The sequence below is a fragment of the Camelus dromedarius genome, chromosome 6 (assembly GCF_036321535.1).
Source record: "Camelus dromedarius isolate mCamDro1 chromosome 6, mCamDro1.pat, whole genome shotgun sequence".
NCBI lineage: Eukaryota > Metazoa > Chordata > Mammalia > Artiodactyla > Camelidae > Camelus > Camelus dromedarius.
This window is the reverse complement of record NC_087441.1, coordinates 24,293,781-24,309,319: the sequence shown is the minus strand read 5'-3', so window position 1 is coordinate 24,309,319 and position 15,539 is coordinate 24,293,781. Positions and strand designations below refer to the sequence as shown.

The 15,539-nt window shown below is 34.5% G+C and overlaps 1 protein-coding gene across 5 annotated transcripts in view; it reads right to left on the bottom strand.

Moving 5' to 3' along the window:
• MAP3K5 (mitogen-activated protein kinase kinase kinase 5) overlaps positions 1-15,539 on the bottom strand; it is a 202,174-nt gene that overhangs the window by 82,825 nt on the left and 103,810 nt on the right. For all 5 annotated transcript variants that reach the window (XM_031456407.2, XM_031456408.2, XM_010983676.3 and 2 more), the window contains 3 exons: positions 15,196-15,302; positions 12,504-12,674; positions 2,512-2,624 (listed from right to left, as the gene is read on the bottom strand). In XM_031456407.2, the coding sequence (XP_031312267.1) occupies positions 2,512-2,624; positions 12,504-12,674; positions 15,196-15,302 (391 nt within the window). The remainder of the gene's footprint in view (positions 1-2,511; positions 2,625-12,503; positions 12,675-15,195; positions 15,303-15,539) is intronic.

Here is a 15,539-nt window from a genome sequence, read left to right as displayed (position 1 = left end):
AAAACACAGATTATGAAGCAACTAGTCATAACCTCAAACAGACACACAACTAGAATTAAGACTCTTTGGGCAACAGCTGATGACTGTGAAAAACTGTTCTTACATTAGAGGTCCTAAACTTAATATAATATTTGGAAAGCTTCAGATTTAGTGATCATCTTATGACATCTTAATTTTTAATTGTTTACTCTTTATAAATAAATCAAACTTTAAAATCCATCTAAAGAAAAGATTTCACAAAGAAAAGTCTGATTACTATCAGAAATTCAGTAATTCAGACTAATTTGTATGCTTGCAGGCAACCAACAGAAAAAAAGAGAGAAGATATAAATTACTGAAAATTTTGATTAAATAAAGAATGCAACTGCATATCTTTAAAATATGTCAGATATGTTACTAGTCTTATTTTATTATACACTATTAGTTAATATTATTATTATATTAAAATATTCATTTATTTAGTCAACTTGTTTTTCCTTGAAAATCCCTTTAATCCTATTTCACCACATAAAAATTATCTTTTGGTCCACTTATGTTAATTAGCATAATATATGACTGAGTAGAATCTAAATTAGTGAGTTTTAACTGCCTTTTAGTTATTAAGGACATACAATTTAGAGTGTATAGTACAGTATTTTAGAACCTTAAAACAGCTCTTATAAGAGCTAAAAATTCATTGTCAAGTCATATTTTAAGTCTGTATAGGTTTTTCAATTTCCAAAATTAAAAATTCAGCTTTATATGTTTTCAAATGCTTGTTCAACATTATTATTATGAATGAGTTCTTCTTGGAAAAAATCGAAGTATGTTTCCTTTACAAAGTTACAGTAATCACAGTTCCTCAAACCTCAGAGTGCTGACCATCCTTTTTTCCCCTAGCTTTTTTAAGATATAATTGACATAACATTGCGTAAGTTTAAGGTATACAAAGTGTTGATTTGATACACTTATATCTGACAAAATGATTACCACTATAGCATTAGCTAACACTTCCATCATGTAATATAATTTCCATTTCTTTTGTGTGTTGAGAACATTTAAGATCTACTCCCTTAGAAGAGTGATGACCATCTTAATCTACATTTAACTTAAAAGTGAGAATTTAGAATAGGTACATTTCAAACCATTCTGTTATTGCTCTACTTACACATGCAAATCAGTGTAAATTTCTGCAGTGATCTGGAAGATTCAACCTCAAGTTCAAGAACAGAGCAATACAAATGATTTTTAGATCACCGATGTATGGGGAGATTTGGTTAGTATAGAGTTTTTTAAAATAACCTTAAATAATAATTTCCAAAAAGCACAGATTGCAGTGTATTTTTTCTGATTTCATTTGCCAACTAAAAAAATTATTTCAAATAAAACTTTGTGCATTGAATACCATTACAATTCACTAGCAACAAGCATTCATTCTTTTAGTCTGGGTCTTTTAAAAAGTACTTAATATTCAAACTTTACTTGCCTTCAAAGACTTTCCAGAACATTACATAAGGCAATTTTACAAGCTCTTCCTGAATAATGAAAAGAAAAGAAAAAAAAATTCCAGGGCTCATTTTCCTCTTTGTGAAAAATTGAGCAAAACATTCTCCAGTTAAAAATCTTAAAAGTTTTTTCTACAATTCATAGCTTCACATCATTTTTTTTTCTCTACGAAAAATATGGCAAAATATTTCTCTGTCTGTAGTAAAAACTCCTACAACAGTTGGAAAGGTTCTCTGAGAGAGGGTGGTTAGGTACTCAAGAGAGTGCAAAATCTGATTACCTTAGACAATATTCAGTATCTAGAATCTTAAAAAATGCTATCAAAGCCAGAACCAAGGAAATCACACAAAACGTGTTCACTAAGGTGTCTTAATTTTTTAAAATTCCGAACAAGAGTCAGCATATGAGACAATGTCCACTGATAAAAGGGACAAAAGCACATTCTATCAATGGCTACAATTCAGAGATGGTCTCTGAGGAGAACAGTCACTGCCAAGACTGCCATCTGCTTGAGCTGTTGTTCTAGGAGCTTGGGAGGCTCGACCTCCAACTGCCCTGAAATCACAGGGGCAGGTGTGCACGTGAAACAGAAATAGGAAATATCACAGTTTTTTTTTTTTCTTTTCTTTTCTTTTCTTTTCTTTTTTTTTTTTTTTTTGAAGCACCAGGAAAGCAAAATCAATCTGAAACAGGAAGCTTTCCTGATATTCCACAAAACACTACCTTATTTGGGAGTTGGGGGGTTGAATGCAGAGCCCATATTTTTCATACTAGTTTGAGCTGGAACAAAAAATATTAACTAGGGGATTTTTAGAAGCAGGTAAAGTAAACTAAAAAATTGAATTACATCCCAATGTCAGAATTCTGCACAACGATGAAACACCAAACAAGGAGATGTAATTCGTTTTTTTCCAGGAAGTCAGATGAGATAGAAAGCAAAGGGACTATCTAACAAAGATTCTTTTTCTTTGCACCAACTTGGGTCCAGTTTCTTGATTTCCATGTAAAACATCAAGATGTAATTACCAACTTTTCGAAGCTCAAAGGAAGATTCAAACTGGTGCCCAGATGCCAGGAGGAGGACCGCATAATTAATTCCTGACTGTAGTGTTGGCTCAGATTCAAATGCCTTTTTGAACCTATATAAAAAAAAAAGTACAAGTTTACTTTCTCAATCATGAAACTCTGAGTTTGCAATAGCTTCTGTTTGCATAACTCCAAGGCCTGAGCAAGTAAAAATATTCCACTGGCCTTCACCCCAGAATCTAGTGTGCTATTAGGATTTAATGCTTAAGTAACTGCATATCCTCACCCTCTGCAACAAGGCATTCTCCCCTACTTAACTCAACCTCACCATAGCAGCTCCAAACTTTAAAAAAAATCCTCTCTTCAACAGTCTTCCAGAAACGTGAGAGAGCGTGTATATGTGAGCACGTGTAAGCACTGAAAATTTAAAAATAAAAACCTTGCATGTATTTTAAAAAGTGATTTTTAAAAAGCTTTAAAAATACAAGAAGCGATGAGGAAGATCATCTAGGTAACACTGAAACAATCACTTCCATAAGAGTGATATAGACATGCAATAAAGAATGTCAATTGCAGAAAGAAATCAAGAAAAACAGAGACTGTGCCTGTGCATTCTAATTTTGGCTCAAAGAGAATGAGAACCGTTTCCTGAATATGCATGAAACTGAGTATCAACCTTTAAAAATGCTTCAACATTGGAAAAGACTTCAGTGTTTGTACATCCACTGTATTTTCAAGGTAAAACTTCCTAGGGTCCGTTCAAGGGTCTCCTCATATACATCATTTAACAGGCATCAGTATTCAGTATTATTTCATTTGAGGGCATGAAGAGCAAAATTTAAATAAATGTCCTGGTGACTAATAGAATCTGAGACAAACATGAAAAATGACATCTCTATTTTTTAAAAAATCAGATTGAGGGAAATATAAAGACTAAATACCTAATGAATGACCATTTAATGATACCAAAAAAGGCCATTTAGGGAAAAGCACATTAAAATTCCAAGATAAAGGCATTTCTATTAAATCATTAATTGTGAAAATAAAAGATGGTGGCTGGCACAATAGTGTACCTTTGAGTATATTCTTGCTTTTATATACACTTGAAATTTTCCATAATTTAAAATGGTAAGTTAAACTTCAAAACAAAAGGAAAAGTACAGCTTTGCTGAATATTGAGAATCATGTGCCCTTTTTAAGGGTCTTGCTTTTTAAGTAGCACAAATTTCTCTGAAACAAAACAAAAATCAATTAAACATTCATCTTACCTAGTTGACTCAAATAGTTATGTATGTGGAATAAGAAAAAAAAAATTCCAACTGTATCACTGTTGCTGATTAAAAAGCATTTTTATCTCTCCAGAAGTACAGGTGTTTCCCAAATCTAAAATGGAAAAAGCATGTACCCAGACAGCTGCTATCCAAAGCAGGTCATATCAAGGAAGGACATAATTTATAAGTCTTAGACTCATATAAGACCAAAGGTCTTTGTGTTTGTTCAGAGGCAAGTAGAAGGTTCCAATAAAGATACAGGAGAAGAAGGGAATGAATACCTTTCTTTTTACCAATACTTTATACTTTCTACCAATTCATATCAAGATATGCAGTATTTTTCAACAAATAAATTCTCTTCCTTTCTTCTAAGAGAAAAGAACATGGGATGTTTCTCTTAAATGTATTCAAAGGAAGATGCAAAAAGCAAGACAATCCCAAATTAATGAATAAATATTGACTAAGTGCTTCCTATGTACCAAACTAACCAAGATGAAAACTGGGTTTATATCTGTTCTTCTGTTACCATAAATAATATATTTTAAAATATTTTTAACCAAAATATAAATACCAATATATTAATAATATATATTTTCTATGGCCCGTAGCACTCCATAACGATAAGTTGTACAAACTACGGAAGCTAAAAGATAATGCAAGGGCATCATTAGAGCAATAAAAGAAAAAAACAAAAGGTGTAAGAAAGTTTTTAAACAAGTAAAACTGGCAGAATTAGTTGCTAGCTGATCCTTACTACAAAAAATACTAAAAGTACTTCTTCAGGCTAAAAGATAGTGATTCCAGTTGGGAGCACTGAACTGAAGAGCGAGCATCAGAAAGAGTAAATATCTGACCGAATGGAAAAGGTATTAACTATTTTAAAACTATTGAATATTTAAACTGCTCTAAGTTTCTTTCCTTGCTCAGGAAATGGTGACATACAAATTTAAGGTAGAACATAGAAGTCAAGGATGTAGACTGTCATTTCTAGGGAACTACTAAAAGCGTAATATAAAAAGTATTACTAAATTGCTAATAGAGGATAAAATGTAATATTACATTAATAGAAAAAAAGGGGGGAATGGAGGGCTAAAGGAACAAAGAACATATGAAATAAGTAGAAAATAAATAGCAAGATGATAGACATAACTGCAACCATCAGTTACCACATTAAATGCAAATGATCTAAACACTCCAAATAAAAGAGATCTGACAAATTTAAGAACTTTAAATTTGTTAAATTTAAGAACAGCAGCAAAAAAAAAGAAAAAAAGAAAGAAAAAATAAAGAGACTTAACCATAATGCATTTAAAAGAGACACACTTTAAATATAAGAATTTAGTTAGGTTGAAAGTCTATCACTCAAACAGTAACCAAAAGAAATCTGCTGTGATTATATATTAATATCAGACAAAATTAACTTTAAGGCAAAAATTATCACAAGATATAAGGAGGAACATTTCATAATGATAAAAGGGTAAATTTGACAGGAAGATTTATAATCCTAAACATACTTATTAACATGGTTTCAAAATATATAAAGCAAAAATTGACAAAGCTAAAAAATATATAGACAAATCTACATTCACAGCTGGAGGTTTTAAAACACTTCTCTCAGTGATGATAAAATAGGCAGACAAAAATCAGTGAAGATATGGAAGATGTGAATAACATGATAAACCAAATTAATCTAACTGACTTATGTGGAACACTACACCCAACAACAGTGGACTGTATCCTGGGCTGTAAAGGCACCTCTCATCACAACAGAATTAAACTAGAGAACAAGAAAGAAAGATATGTCTGTAAATTGGATAGCCTACTTCTGAATAACCCAGGGGTCAAAGAAGTCACACTAAAAATTAAAAGATATTTGAGCTGGGTGATTTTGAAAGTTCAATAGATCAAAATTTCTGGGATGCAGAACAATTTATATCTTTAAATGCGTATGTTGGGCAAGGAGCGAGATTGAAAAATCAGTGCCCCTAAGCTTCCATCTAGAAATATAACAGCATATTATCCCCAAAGTAGAAGGAAGGAAATAATTAAGGAAAGAGCAGAAATGAATGAAGTAGAAAGTGGATGTGCAATAAAGTAAATCAGCAGAGCCAAAAGTTGGTTCTATGAGAAGATTATTAAAATCGATAAACTCCTAGGTAGACTGTTCATCAGAGAAAGAGAGAGAGAGAATACAAATTAGTGTTATGCAAAACTATCAGGAGCAAAAAGGGGGGCATTATAAATCTTCCTGTCAAATTTAGCCTTTTATCATTATGAATTGTTCCTCCTTAACTCTTGCAGAAATTTTTGCCTTAAGGTCAGTTTTGTCTGATATTAATATATAATCACAGCAGATTTCTTTTGGTTAGTGTTTGAGTGATAGACTTGCAGCCTAACTGTATTCTTATATTTAAATGCATTATAGTTGAGTTTCTTTCTTGAGCACTGTTTACAAAGCAATTGGGGGAACACTGTGTTTTACTCAAGTCTCCAATTATCCCAGAATTGTCGATCCCTTAGGAGCCATCTATATCTGGACACCAATGACCCAGGTGTCATGCTGAGTTGCTAAAAACTCTTTAGGTTTGGTATTCTAAGGATAAAAGTCATCCAAAAAGTCCATTGGAAATGCACTTAATAGACACAACAAGGACTAAAGAAAAATGATGTCAGTGGAATAATGGTGAGCTAAAACTCTGGTGGGTAAGAAGGGTAGGAGAAACAGAGATAACATGGAGAAAGGTATCTCAAAGCCAAGAAAAAAAAAGGGGGGGTGCTAATTTAGCAAATGGAAAATAGACATTGGTCTTTATTTGTATGTCAGTTGGTTGGTTACATAACTCTTCCTGAGTAAAGCCAATCCTATTAATAATATAAAAACTAAACAGTTATTAGGCACACATTACTGTTTGAATAGCACTGTCACTGACGTAAAAGAAAATTAGTTGATAAGGCAAAGCTGTCTGTTCTTTCCCGTTACTATGGAAAAGTGAACATATTAATGCTAAAAACAGACTTAATGCTTTTAATTTCCTGGCTATGGATCTTTTTGGCATTACAATAGGGGAGATATGATTATGCTAATACAGTACAAGCACCTAATTTCCTGTCAAAGACCTGAAAATGACTTCATATCTCCCCTCCAGAATGAGATATCGTCATCTCTAAAACCAAATATGATTTCAAGCAATCACTGCCTATCCCACGTGACCCCACGACAGCTGTGGTATATGAAATTCAAGCAATTTCCTGTGTCCAAACATACAGATTCTCTGACTTTTCCCTCACTAGCTAAACTCTTCAGCTAGGTCCAGAAAGAAGAGATTGGAAACTCAGGAATATTTTAGAAAAAGGGAATCGAATCACTATCCATTATCTAGTCAATATCCATTTTGAACATGGATAAATACAACACTATATGAAGACACAAAATATTTTCACATATTATATGCTAAGGATATAACTCTGAGGGTCTACTAAATTCCAGGATGTTAACATATGTTGCTTCATTTAATCTTCACAACAGAACATTCATTCCTGCTAAAGTGAGAAGTCTAAACCATTTGTACTAATACCCTCTTCCTTGCTGGTGATTTGTGTGGTATTGGGCTGATGATGAAATCCTGGAAGCATAAAGAAATGTAAGGAAAGTGTGGGGTTGGTTTTTATGAGTGTTTTCTTAGTCCCAAGAAAAAGATACAGAAAAAGATGGCCTCCTTTTCTCTTGTCTCAGACTCAGGCATAGCTAAGTTTGACTGATGCCTGAAATGGCCCCAGCCACCTTGCAACCCTAAGAAGGCCAGACTGAGGGCAGAGCCACTCACAGCAATAACCAGGAAACAGACCCACCCAGCTGACAGTTTTAAGCTGCCAACTCAACCTATGCCCGACTCAGCCCTATTTCTGGACTTCATGTTTTAGGAAGTGCATTTTTTATTGCTTAAGTTCTTTGGAGTAAGGTATTCTGCTATGTGTCGGATGCTAAGAGCATTTTAACTCATCTAGGTGGGTATTATTCTTATTTTTCAAACAAGAAAACTGAATTTCCTGAAGGTTAAGTAATTTGCTCAAGATTACACTGTTTCCAAGTATTGGGTCAACATTTATTTCATGTCAGTCTCCTAAAAGTCCAGGCCTCTGGAACAAAACAGTACAGATATTCCTAGAAATGTCTGTTCCTGGAAATTCCAGGAAAGAGAGCTTAGGATATTGTAAAAAGAACACTGGATCTGAAAAAATTAGACTTGAAATTTTATTAATCACAAAACATCTAGAAATTCACTAATGTTCTTTGGGTTTCACTTGCCTAAGTTGAAAAATGGGAAGAAAAATGTGAGCCTTGCCTACTTCACCAGGGCCTTATAAGCCTCCAATGGTTAAGAACATATACCAAACCCTTGTGTGGACTCTGAAGTTTAAGGGATTGATTATTATTTCTATCTATTGAACAAGCACTCGTGCAACAAAATGTTCTCAGTAAATCACGTGGCATATGAATTCAGCATAACTATTTTGTGGTTATTTCTTTTTTAGGTTAGGTTAAAAAAGAAATTATGGAGATAATGTTGGCAATGAACTTTTCATAGCCCTGCAAGTCACAGTCCATAGTATGGTCTTGGGTTATTCCAGTTAAGTCTGTCACTTCAGAAACTCTGTGGCCTTTTTTCAGGATGTAAGTCCAGGCTCTTGGGTCACAATATCTCCTACTTCGAAAGCTGGCCACCTCCCAGCTTCCCCGCTTATCCTCACCTGGCTGTTTACCCTGCCGCAACCCCAAACATCCTCTCCCCCACACTGGTGACAGGTACCACTGCTGCTTTCTTTAACTGATATTTAACTTTATATAGAACAGCTATGATAAAAAGCTACAACCTTTTCACAACTAAAAGCTAAACTCAGTTCAATTCCTTAGAGATCAAAAAGGCATTTTTCATACCATAACTTGGATTATAGAAACTTAAATATAGAAAAAGTAGCATTATTTTAGCCATCCACAAGAGCTTCAATGACCCAAAATAACTAAGGAAGTGACAATTAAAAACAGCAAATGTTAGAGAACTACTCTTTTTTTATACTTACATCAGCAGGATGTGTTCTTTCAAACCACTCACCCTCTGTCCCGGATAAGATGCAACAATTAAAGTTTGTTCTACAATATATCACGATTTTGCAGACTTAAAAAACCTAAACTATACTTTTTTTTCTTATTTTCTATTTTCGTAATCTGAATCCTATGTAAACCTCTCAGAAAACAGGTCTGCAACAGAAGGTCTCCTTAGAAGTAAAAAGTGCCCTCGTATGGTTCTCCTACCAGCTACAATGCTCAGAGGAATGTCAAACTTTCCTCCTGTACTGTAAGGCAGAACAGTAAACTCATTAAAGACATTAAATGGGAGAGCCTCAAGAAAGAGTTCTATGTGCCACTGTAATCACAAGTGCTTGGGGCTCTTTTTCTGAGTTGAAGCTCTTACCCTTACACTTCCCATGATCAGTAGATGACTGTCCATTCAAGCCAACAGAAAATGATTCAGGCTATGGAAAGAGTCCTTGGAAGATGCTTTAGGGACTGACTGCCAGCCACTCACCCCTTATCCCATCCCAGCATTTGACAAGTGAAAAGTCAGAAGCTTATGGCTCAAAAAAGGTCAGTTGAAACATCCCTTCGGGACCCATGACTCAGGAAATGCATAACCCTGGGTAAGTCTGGCCAGATGCCTAAGAATCTCAGTAACACCCTCTTGTGTTAGCACCTCGACTATCATGCTTTACTTCTCAGCTCTAATAGAAAGGGGCTGGGGGGAAGGGTACGTTGGTTAGGGCCGATGCCAAAACATCAACCAAGACTGGGTATTTTTGCGGTACTGTGGGAGTTGTTGGATCGAAACACTGAGAAATACCAAAATGGCTCTACAAGTGTGAAGACATGATAAAGCACCCATTTTAAAATGCGGGGAAATCTTAACGACCTTTAGGACAAACGGATATAATGACAATTATGGTAGGTTATAGACAGGTAATCTACGGTAGAAATAATATTCTTATATTACTCAATAAATCAGTGAGTGACATACCAAGATTAACTCCTACGGATCCTCCCATTGAGCCTTCCCTGTTCTTACTAGAAAATCAATGAATAGCTTAAAATGAAATAATAAAAAACTGACATCTTTAATTTGACCTGAAGACTTTGAACACAAAGCTCTTTTGAGAGTTAATATTCTTCCGCTAAATGGGAACCATAGAAAAAAAACCAGAATTGGGAAGTATAGAAAGTTAAAACGAAAACACAAGAAAAAAATTTTGTTCCTTACTGAACTTTACCTGGCCTTGAAAGCTCTCAGTAGTCTAAATTGTTTGGTTTTTCAAATGGAGAAACACTTATAATTTATTCCTGTGCACAATGCACACTCATTTCTTAGGAGATGTTTTTCGTTTGAATTCACTGACCATGAAAGTCAGGCTTTAAAAAATTACCTAAGCATTTCATCATCGCTACCAAATCAAAACATTTATACCGCCACAATGCTTCCAAATATCGGATTTTAATTCTCCTACAATTAAGATTCTTCTGGAAATATTTTCCGGAAGAGGAAATCTTCCAGTAATAGGAAGTCTGCATAGTTTCATTTCTCTTTTGTAACAGCAGAAAAAAAATTGGTTAAGAGAAACTGTAAAACTCTCTGGATTGTAGTAAAAAAATATAATACAAATTTAAAATTCTGAACCAAAACTGTCCATGAAAATCTAGGAAATCACTGTCGCCAAGTTTTCCTCCCTGGTTATAACCCAGTATCCCAATTTCAGTCATCCGTTAAACTGCTAAGATGACACAAGATTTTGAAACATTAAGATTTCTGTTTCACAACTTTCAAAATGTTATAGCTGTCATTGAGAAACACCTGAACTAGGTCAACCTCGTTTATTATATTTCTTTAAATCAAGGAATATTTGGGAAATGTTATAGAAATACTAAAAAGTACAGAAGAATAATGTAAGCGACACTTCCCATCGACATACCCACCACTCAGCTTAAGAAATAAAATGTTTTCTTTAATTTTTTTTTAGGTTTCTTTTTTTTTTTTTTGGTAGGGGGGTAGGTAATTAGGTTTATTTATTTATTTTTACTTTATTTTAATTAGGTTTATTTATTTTTAATTTTTATTTTATTATATTTACTGGGGACCCAGTACCTCCTGCATGCTAACATGCACTTTACCACCTGAGGTATACCTTTCCCACAAGAAATAAAATGTTTTAAATATTCTCGCAGCTGCATGTGATGCCTTCCGTGATTCCTTTCTACTCCTTCGCCACTGGTACCTGTCATACTGACTGGGAATTTATGGTGTGCATTCATGCAGCTATACTTTTACTAGGTGTGTACGTTTTTAGTTTCTATAAACGATATCATGCTCTGTGTATCCTTCTGCCATCTTCTTATTTTGCTCAACTTTTTTTAGGATTTTTTTTTTTAAACACTGAAACCTTTATGTAGAGAAACTTCAAGAGTGTCTCTAGGGTATATTACTAGGAGGAGATCTGCTGGATCTAGGGTAAGCTGTCAGCTTTTCTTGACAATGCCAAAGGCTTTAAGTGGTCAAAACATTTTCCACCACCACCAGCAGGGACTGAGACTCCCATTTCTCAAATAGCCTTGCCAACAACTGAAATTGTCAGAGTTACACATTTTTGTTAACCTCCATAGCGTTATAAGCAGGAGGATCAGTGCAATAGAATCTACCCTGACATTTACAAAAGCTAGCACCTTGATGAGCAATGCAAATTTTAATGGACACTAGTTTCCCAATCTCTTCTTTTTAAATGGTTTATGATATTTTTTAAGCCTTGTTTAAAAATTCTTTCCTATCCTGAAGTCATAAATTCAGTTTGTATATCTTATTCTAAAAATATCTTTCTGAGGATTTTAAAAAAATATTTGATCTTTAATTCACTTGGATTTTTTTTTTTTTGTGCATGGGTTAAAGTAGGGATTCATTTTTATTTTATTTTTACAAGCAGATAAACAAATTTTCTCAGGACCATTCTTGAAGAGTCCATCTATTTCACTCTGGCTCATGAAACATATCATGCCATAAATCTAGTCTTATATATACATCTCTGCCTGTTCCAGGCTCTCTCTTCAGCTCCACTGTTTTATTTGTCTATGCCTACACTCCTACTGCAATATCTTCATTATTACATCATTATAGTTGGTGTCATTATCTTGTAGAACAGGTCCCTCCACCTTGCTCTCCAAAATTGCTTTGCCCATTTTTGGCTCCCCTCTTTTCAAATATATTTTAGAATCAATTTGTCAAATTACATGAAAAGCCCTGCTGTGGAGAATTAACGTCTTCAAAATATCAAGTCTTCTCATCCACAGCCTTGGTATATATTCCCATTCATTCAGGTCTTCTTTCTTGTCTTTCTATAAATTTTTATAACTGTTCCCTAATATTTTGTATTGTAGTATACATTATATTTATAATATCTTTTTTAAAAATTCTGTTTTTCTTAAATCATCGTCTATTCATCTAATTTACCCAAAATTACTCTGCCTTATTGAATGAATTTCATCAAAATTATTTACTCAAGCTATAAAGTCTAAGATTTTATTTAATAACATATAATCTAAAGGAAAATAAGAATAATTTAACACTCTCATTTGCAAACAACTTTTTATGTCATGGATTTATCAAGTATCTCACCCTGTACACTTACCAAGATGCTCCACGGTCTCTGCTTTCAGTGTCCATGAAGTTAGAGTCCAAAAACATATCTTTGTAGATTCGACCAACGAGGCAATACATATCCGAAGCCACTTGCCCTTCACTTTGCACCAGGGGAAGCATAATGTCAAGAGCTTTTGCTCGATCTCCAGGGAGATTTCTCCTAAGGTAGAGGAAGGAAACACCGTTGTTTCAAAATAGATTACAGACGCAGTTTAGGCCAATTATCTTTTAAAAACTCTATTTAATATATTGATTCACATTAGTGAAGTTTGGCAGGATAGAAATAACAATTAGATTTTGGTAGTCCTCTGTAAACCTCTGTCCTAAGCCTTTTTTGTTTTTGTTTTTTTATGCTATTGCATGTCTACAGCGTCTAACAAGGATTTCTTTTGAGTTGCTTTTCTGCTAATGGTGATGGATTTGTGCTTACCCACCCACAGTCCTTCCAGTTTCCCTGCAGTCCCTATGAAGGTTCAAGTTGGTGGAGTGAGATTAGAAAAGCAGTCTCTGGCCCTGGGTGGGGCAGAGTCAACTAATCCAAACAGGGACAAAACCCTGACTACAGATTTCAACGGCTTTTGCTCCAAAACACTGAGCAAACTAATTCACAGACAATTCCAACAAACCAACTTTAACTCGAGACACCTGTTTTCTTCATGTGACCAATGGATTATCTAAGGAAGATGCTTTATGTAGGTCATTTTAAAATTAGCAAGTATGTACAGACAATTCACAAAGATAAACATTCTCTTAGGACTTATTTCTTAAACCTTGAAAACACTATGCTAAACGAAAGAAGCTAGTCACAAAAGACTATATATTGTATGATCCCATTACATGCAATGTCCAGAATAGGCAAATCTATGGAGACAGAAGGTAGATGAGTGGTTGCCTAGGTCTAGGGGATTTGAGATGAAATGGGAGGGAAACTGCTAATGGGAGGGGGGTTTCGGAGGGTGATAAAAATGTTTTAACATTTATGGTGTTGACGGTCACACAGCTCTGTTAATATACCAAAATTCATTGAATTGTACACTTTAAATAAAATTGTATGGTATGTGAAATATATTTCAAGAAAACAGTTCTATAAAAAGAGTTATTTCTATTCTCAGCTACTATTTTAAATCTTTCTGTCCATGAAATTCCTTTTTACACTTTGTACTAAATACGTTAAGTTTAGAATAATGCTTCACACAAATATATTTATCCTTTCATTCTATTCTATTTTAGAAAAGAGAGACAAAAATATAGATAAAGGAAAATATGAAAGTCTCTCATGGACTTTCACTTTTCATTTCAAAATAGAATATATTTCATTCCACTTTTCATTTCATCTTTTAAAAAGGACTTATTTGAAGCTGGAAAAGGTAACCTCTAGAGGTTTCATCTCACTCTGTCAAATCTAAAGAGAAGGATATTTAATAAATGGGGAGATAAAACAGACTTCCATTATACATTATTGATAAAGTTAGCAAGTTCTAGAGTTTAGATAGATAAAAAAGGAAAGACGCGACCTTGGCTGAAGAGCATGCTGAGCTTCCTTTGTAACAGAGGTAGGAGGACCGAGTGGTGATGAACACAGACATCAGCATCAGACAGACCAGGGTCTGAGTCTTGGATTTACAACATGCTAACTATGAGCCTTGAGGAAAAGTCACTCAACCTCTCCCAGCTTCAGTTTCCTCACTGGTAAAATAATTAAGCCTTCATGGCAAATGCCCAATAGATGTGATGTCCCCCACGCCCATACGTCTTCTTTTTATCATTCTCTTCAGTTGTGGTAATCACATATATAGTCAACTCTCCACCATAGAGGAGAAGAGCACAATTAAGTTTCGGACAGTTCAGTGCTTTAGGCCTCCCTATGGCCAGAGCAAGGATGGTCCTCCACGGTGGCCCTGGGTAGAAAGTGGCACTGAGGTATGTGCCAGCCATGATGCCAACGGAAGGCCTAGAGGAAGGACTGGAAGCAGTGTTAGTCCTGGTCTGAGCAGATTCATGGACATGAATCTGGACATGGACATAAACCCCATAGCTTTTATTATAATGAGGTCTGTTCAGAGCAATCCCAGTGAACATATTCTCTGGTTAGGAATATGTTCACCTAGCTATAACTGTCCTTACTCTGGTTAATTTATTTTTGTGTAAATAACTATTTGGTGTTGAGTATATTTAAAGATAACATATCCATATAATTTTCAAAATCTTAGAAAAATATAAATAGCAAATATAAACTTTGACAGGTAAGAAAAAGAATTTTAAGAATTTAAGTATACAATAGCCAAGACATGCAAACAACCTAAATGTCCATTGATAGGTGAATGGATAAAGATGTGAGATCGATCTATCTATCTATCTATCTATCTCACATGTTCATATATATATGAATCACCTTGCTCTACACCTGAAAGTAACACTGTAAATCAACTATGCTTCAATAAAAATAAGATTAAAGAAAGAATTTAAATATATAAACACTGAGGCACTTTTTTTTACTGGCAAAAAAGCCAGAGAAAGATCAGAATACATGCTTCCTAATTTTACATGGTTGAAGTAGAAATATTAACACTACATTCTAATAGGGAGTGGCTGCAACGCTACAGTGAAAACATACCACAGAGAGAATAGGCAGGTTAGAAAACAATGTTAGCCCATTGTGGCTGGGAAATTTTTCTTCTTACCTATTCAGTGCAAATGCACAATGAAACTTCACGTGGTGATGGGAGGCCAAATCAAAGGTCGGCAGCTTTTCTAAAGTCTCAACTAGCTTCACAATAGAATCATAGTCCTTCCAAACAAGAGGAGAATAACATAGCATTAAAGCATTAGGAGAAACTCCTGACATGAAATGCCTTTTGACAACCAGATACCTGAACCTGAGAAGAGCATTAAAAAGAGAACTAGAAATTGACAAAACATTGTAAACTGACCATATTTCAATAAAAATTAAAAAGAGAGAGAGAGAGAGAACTAGAACGCATGAACATTTTGAAGAATCTAGAACCAAAACGAAACTGTTTGTTTG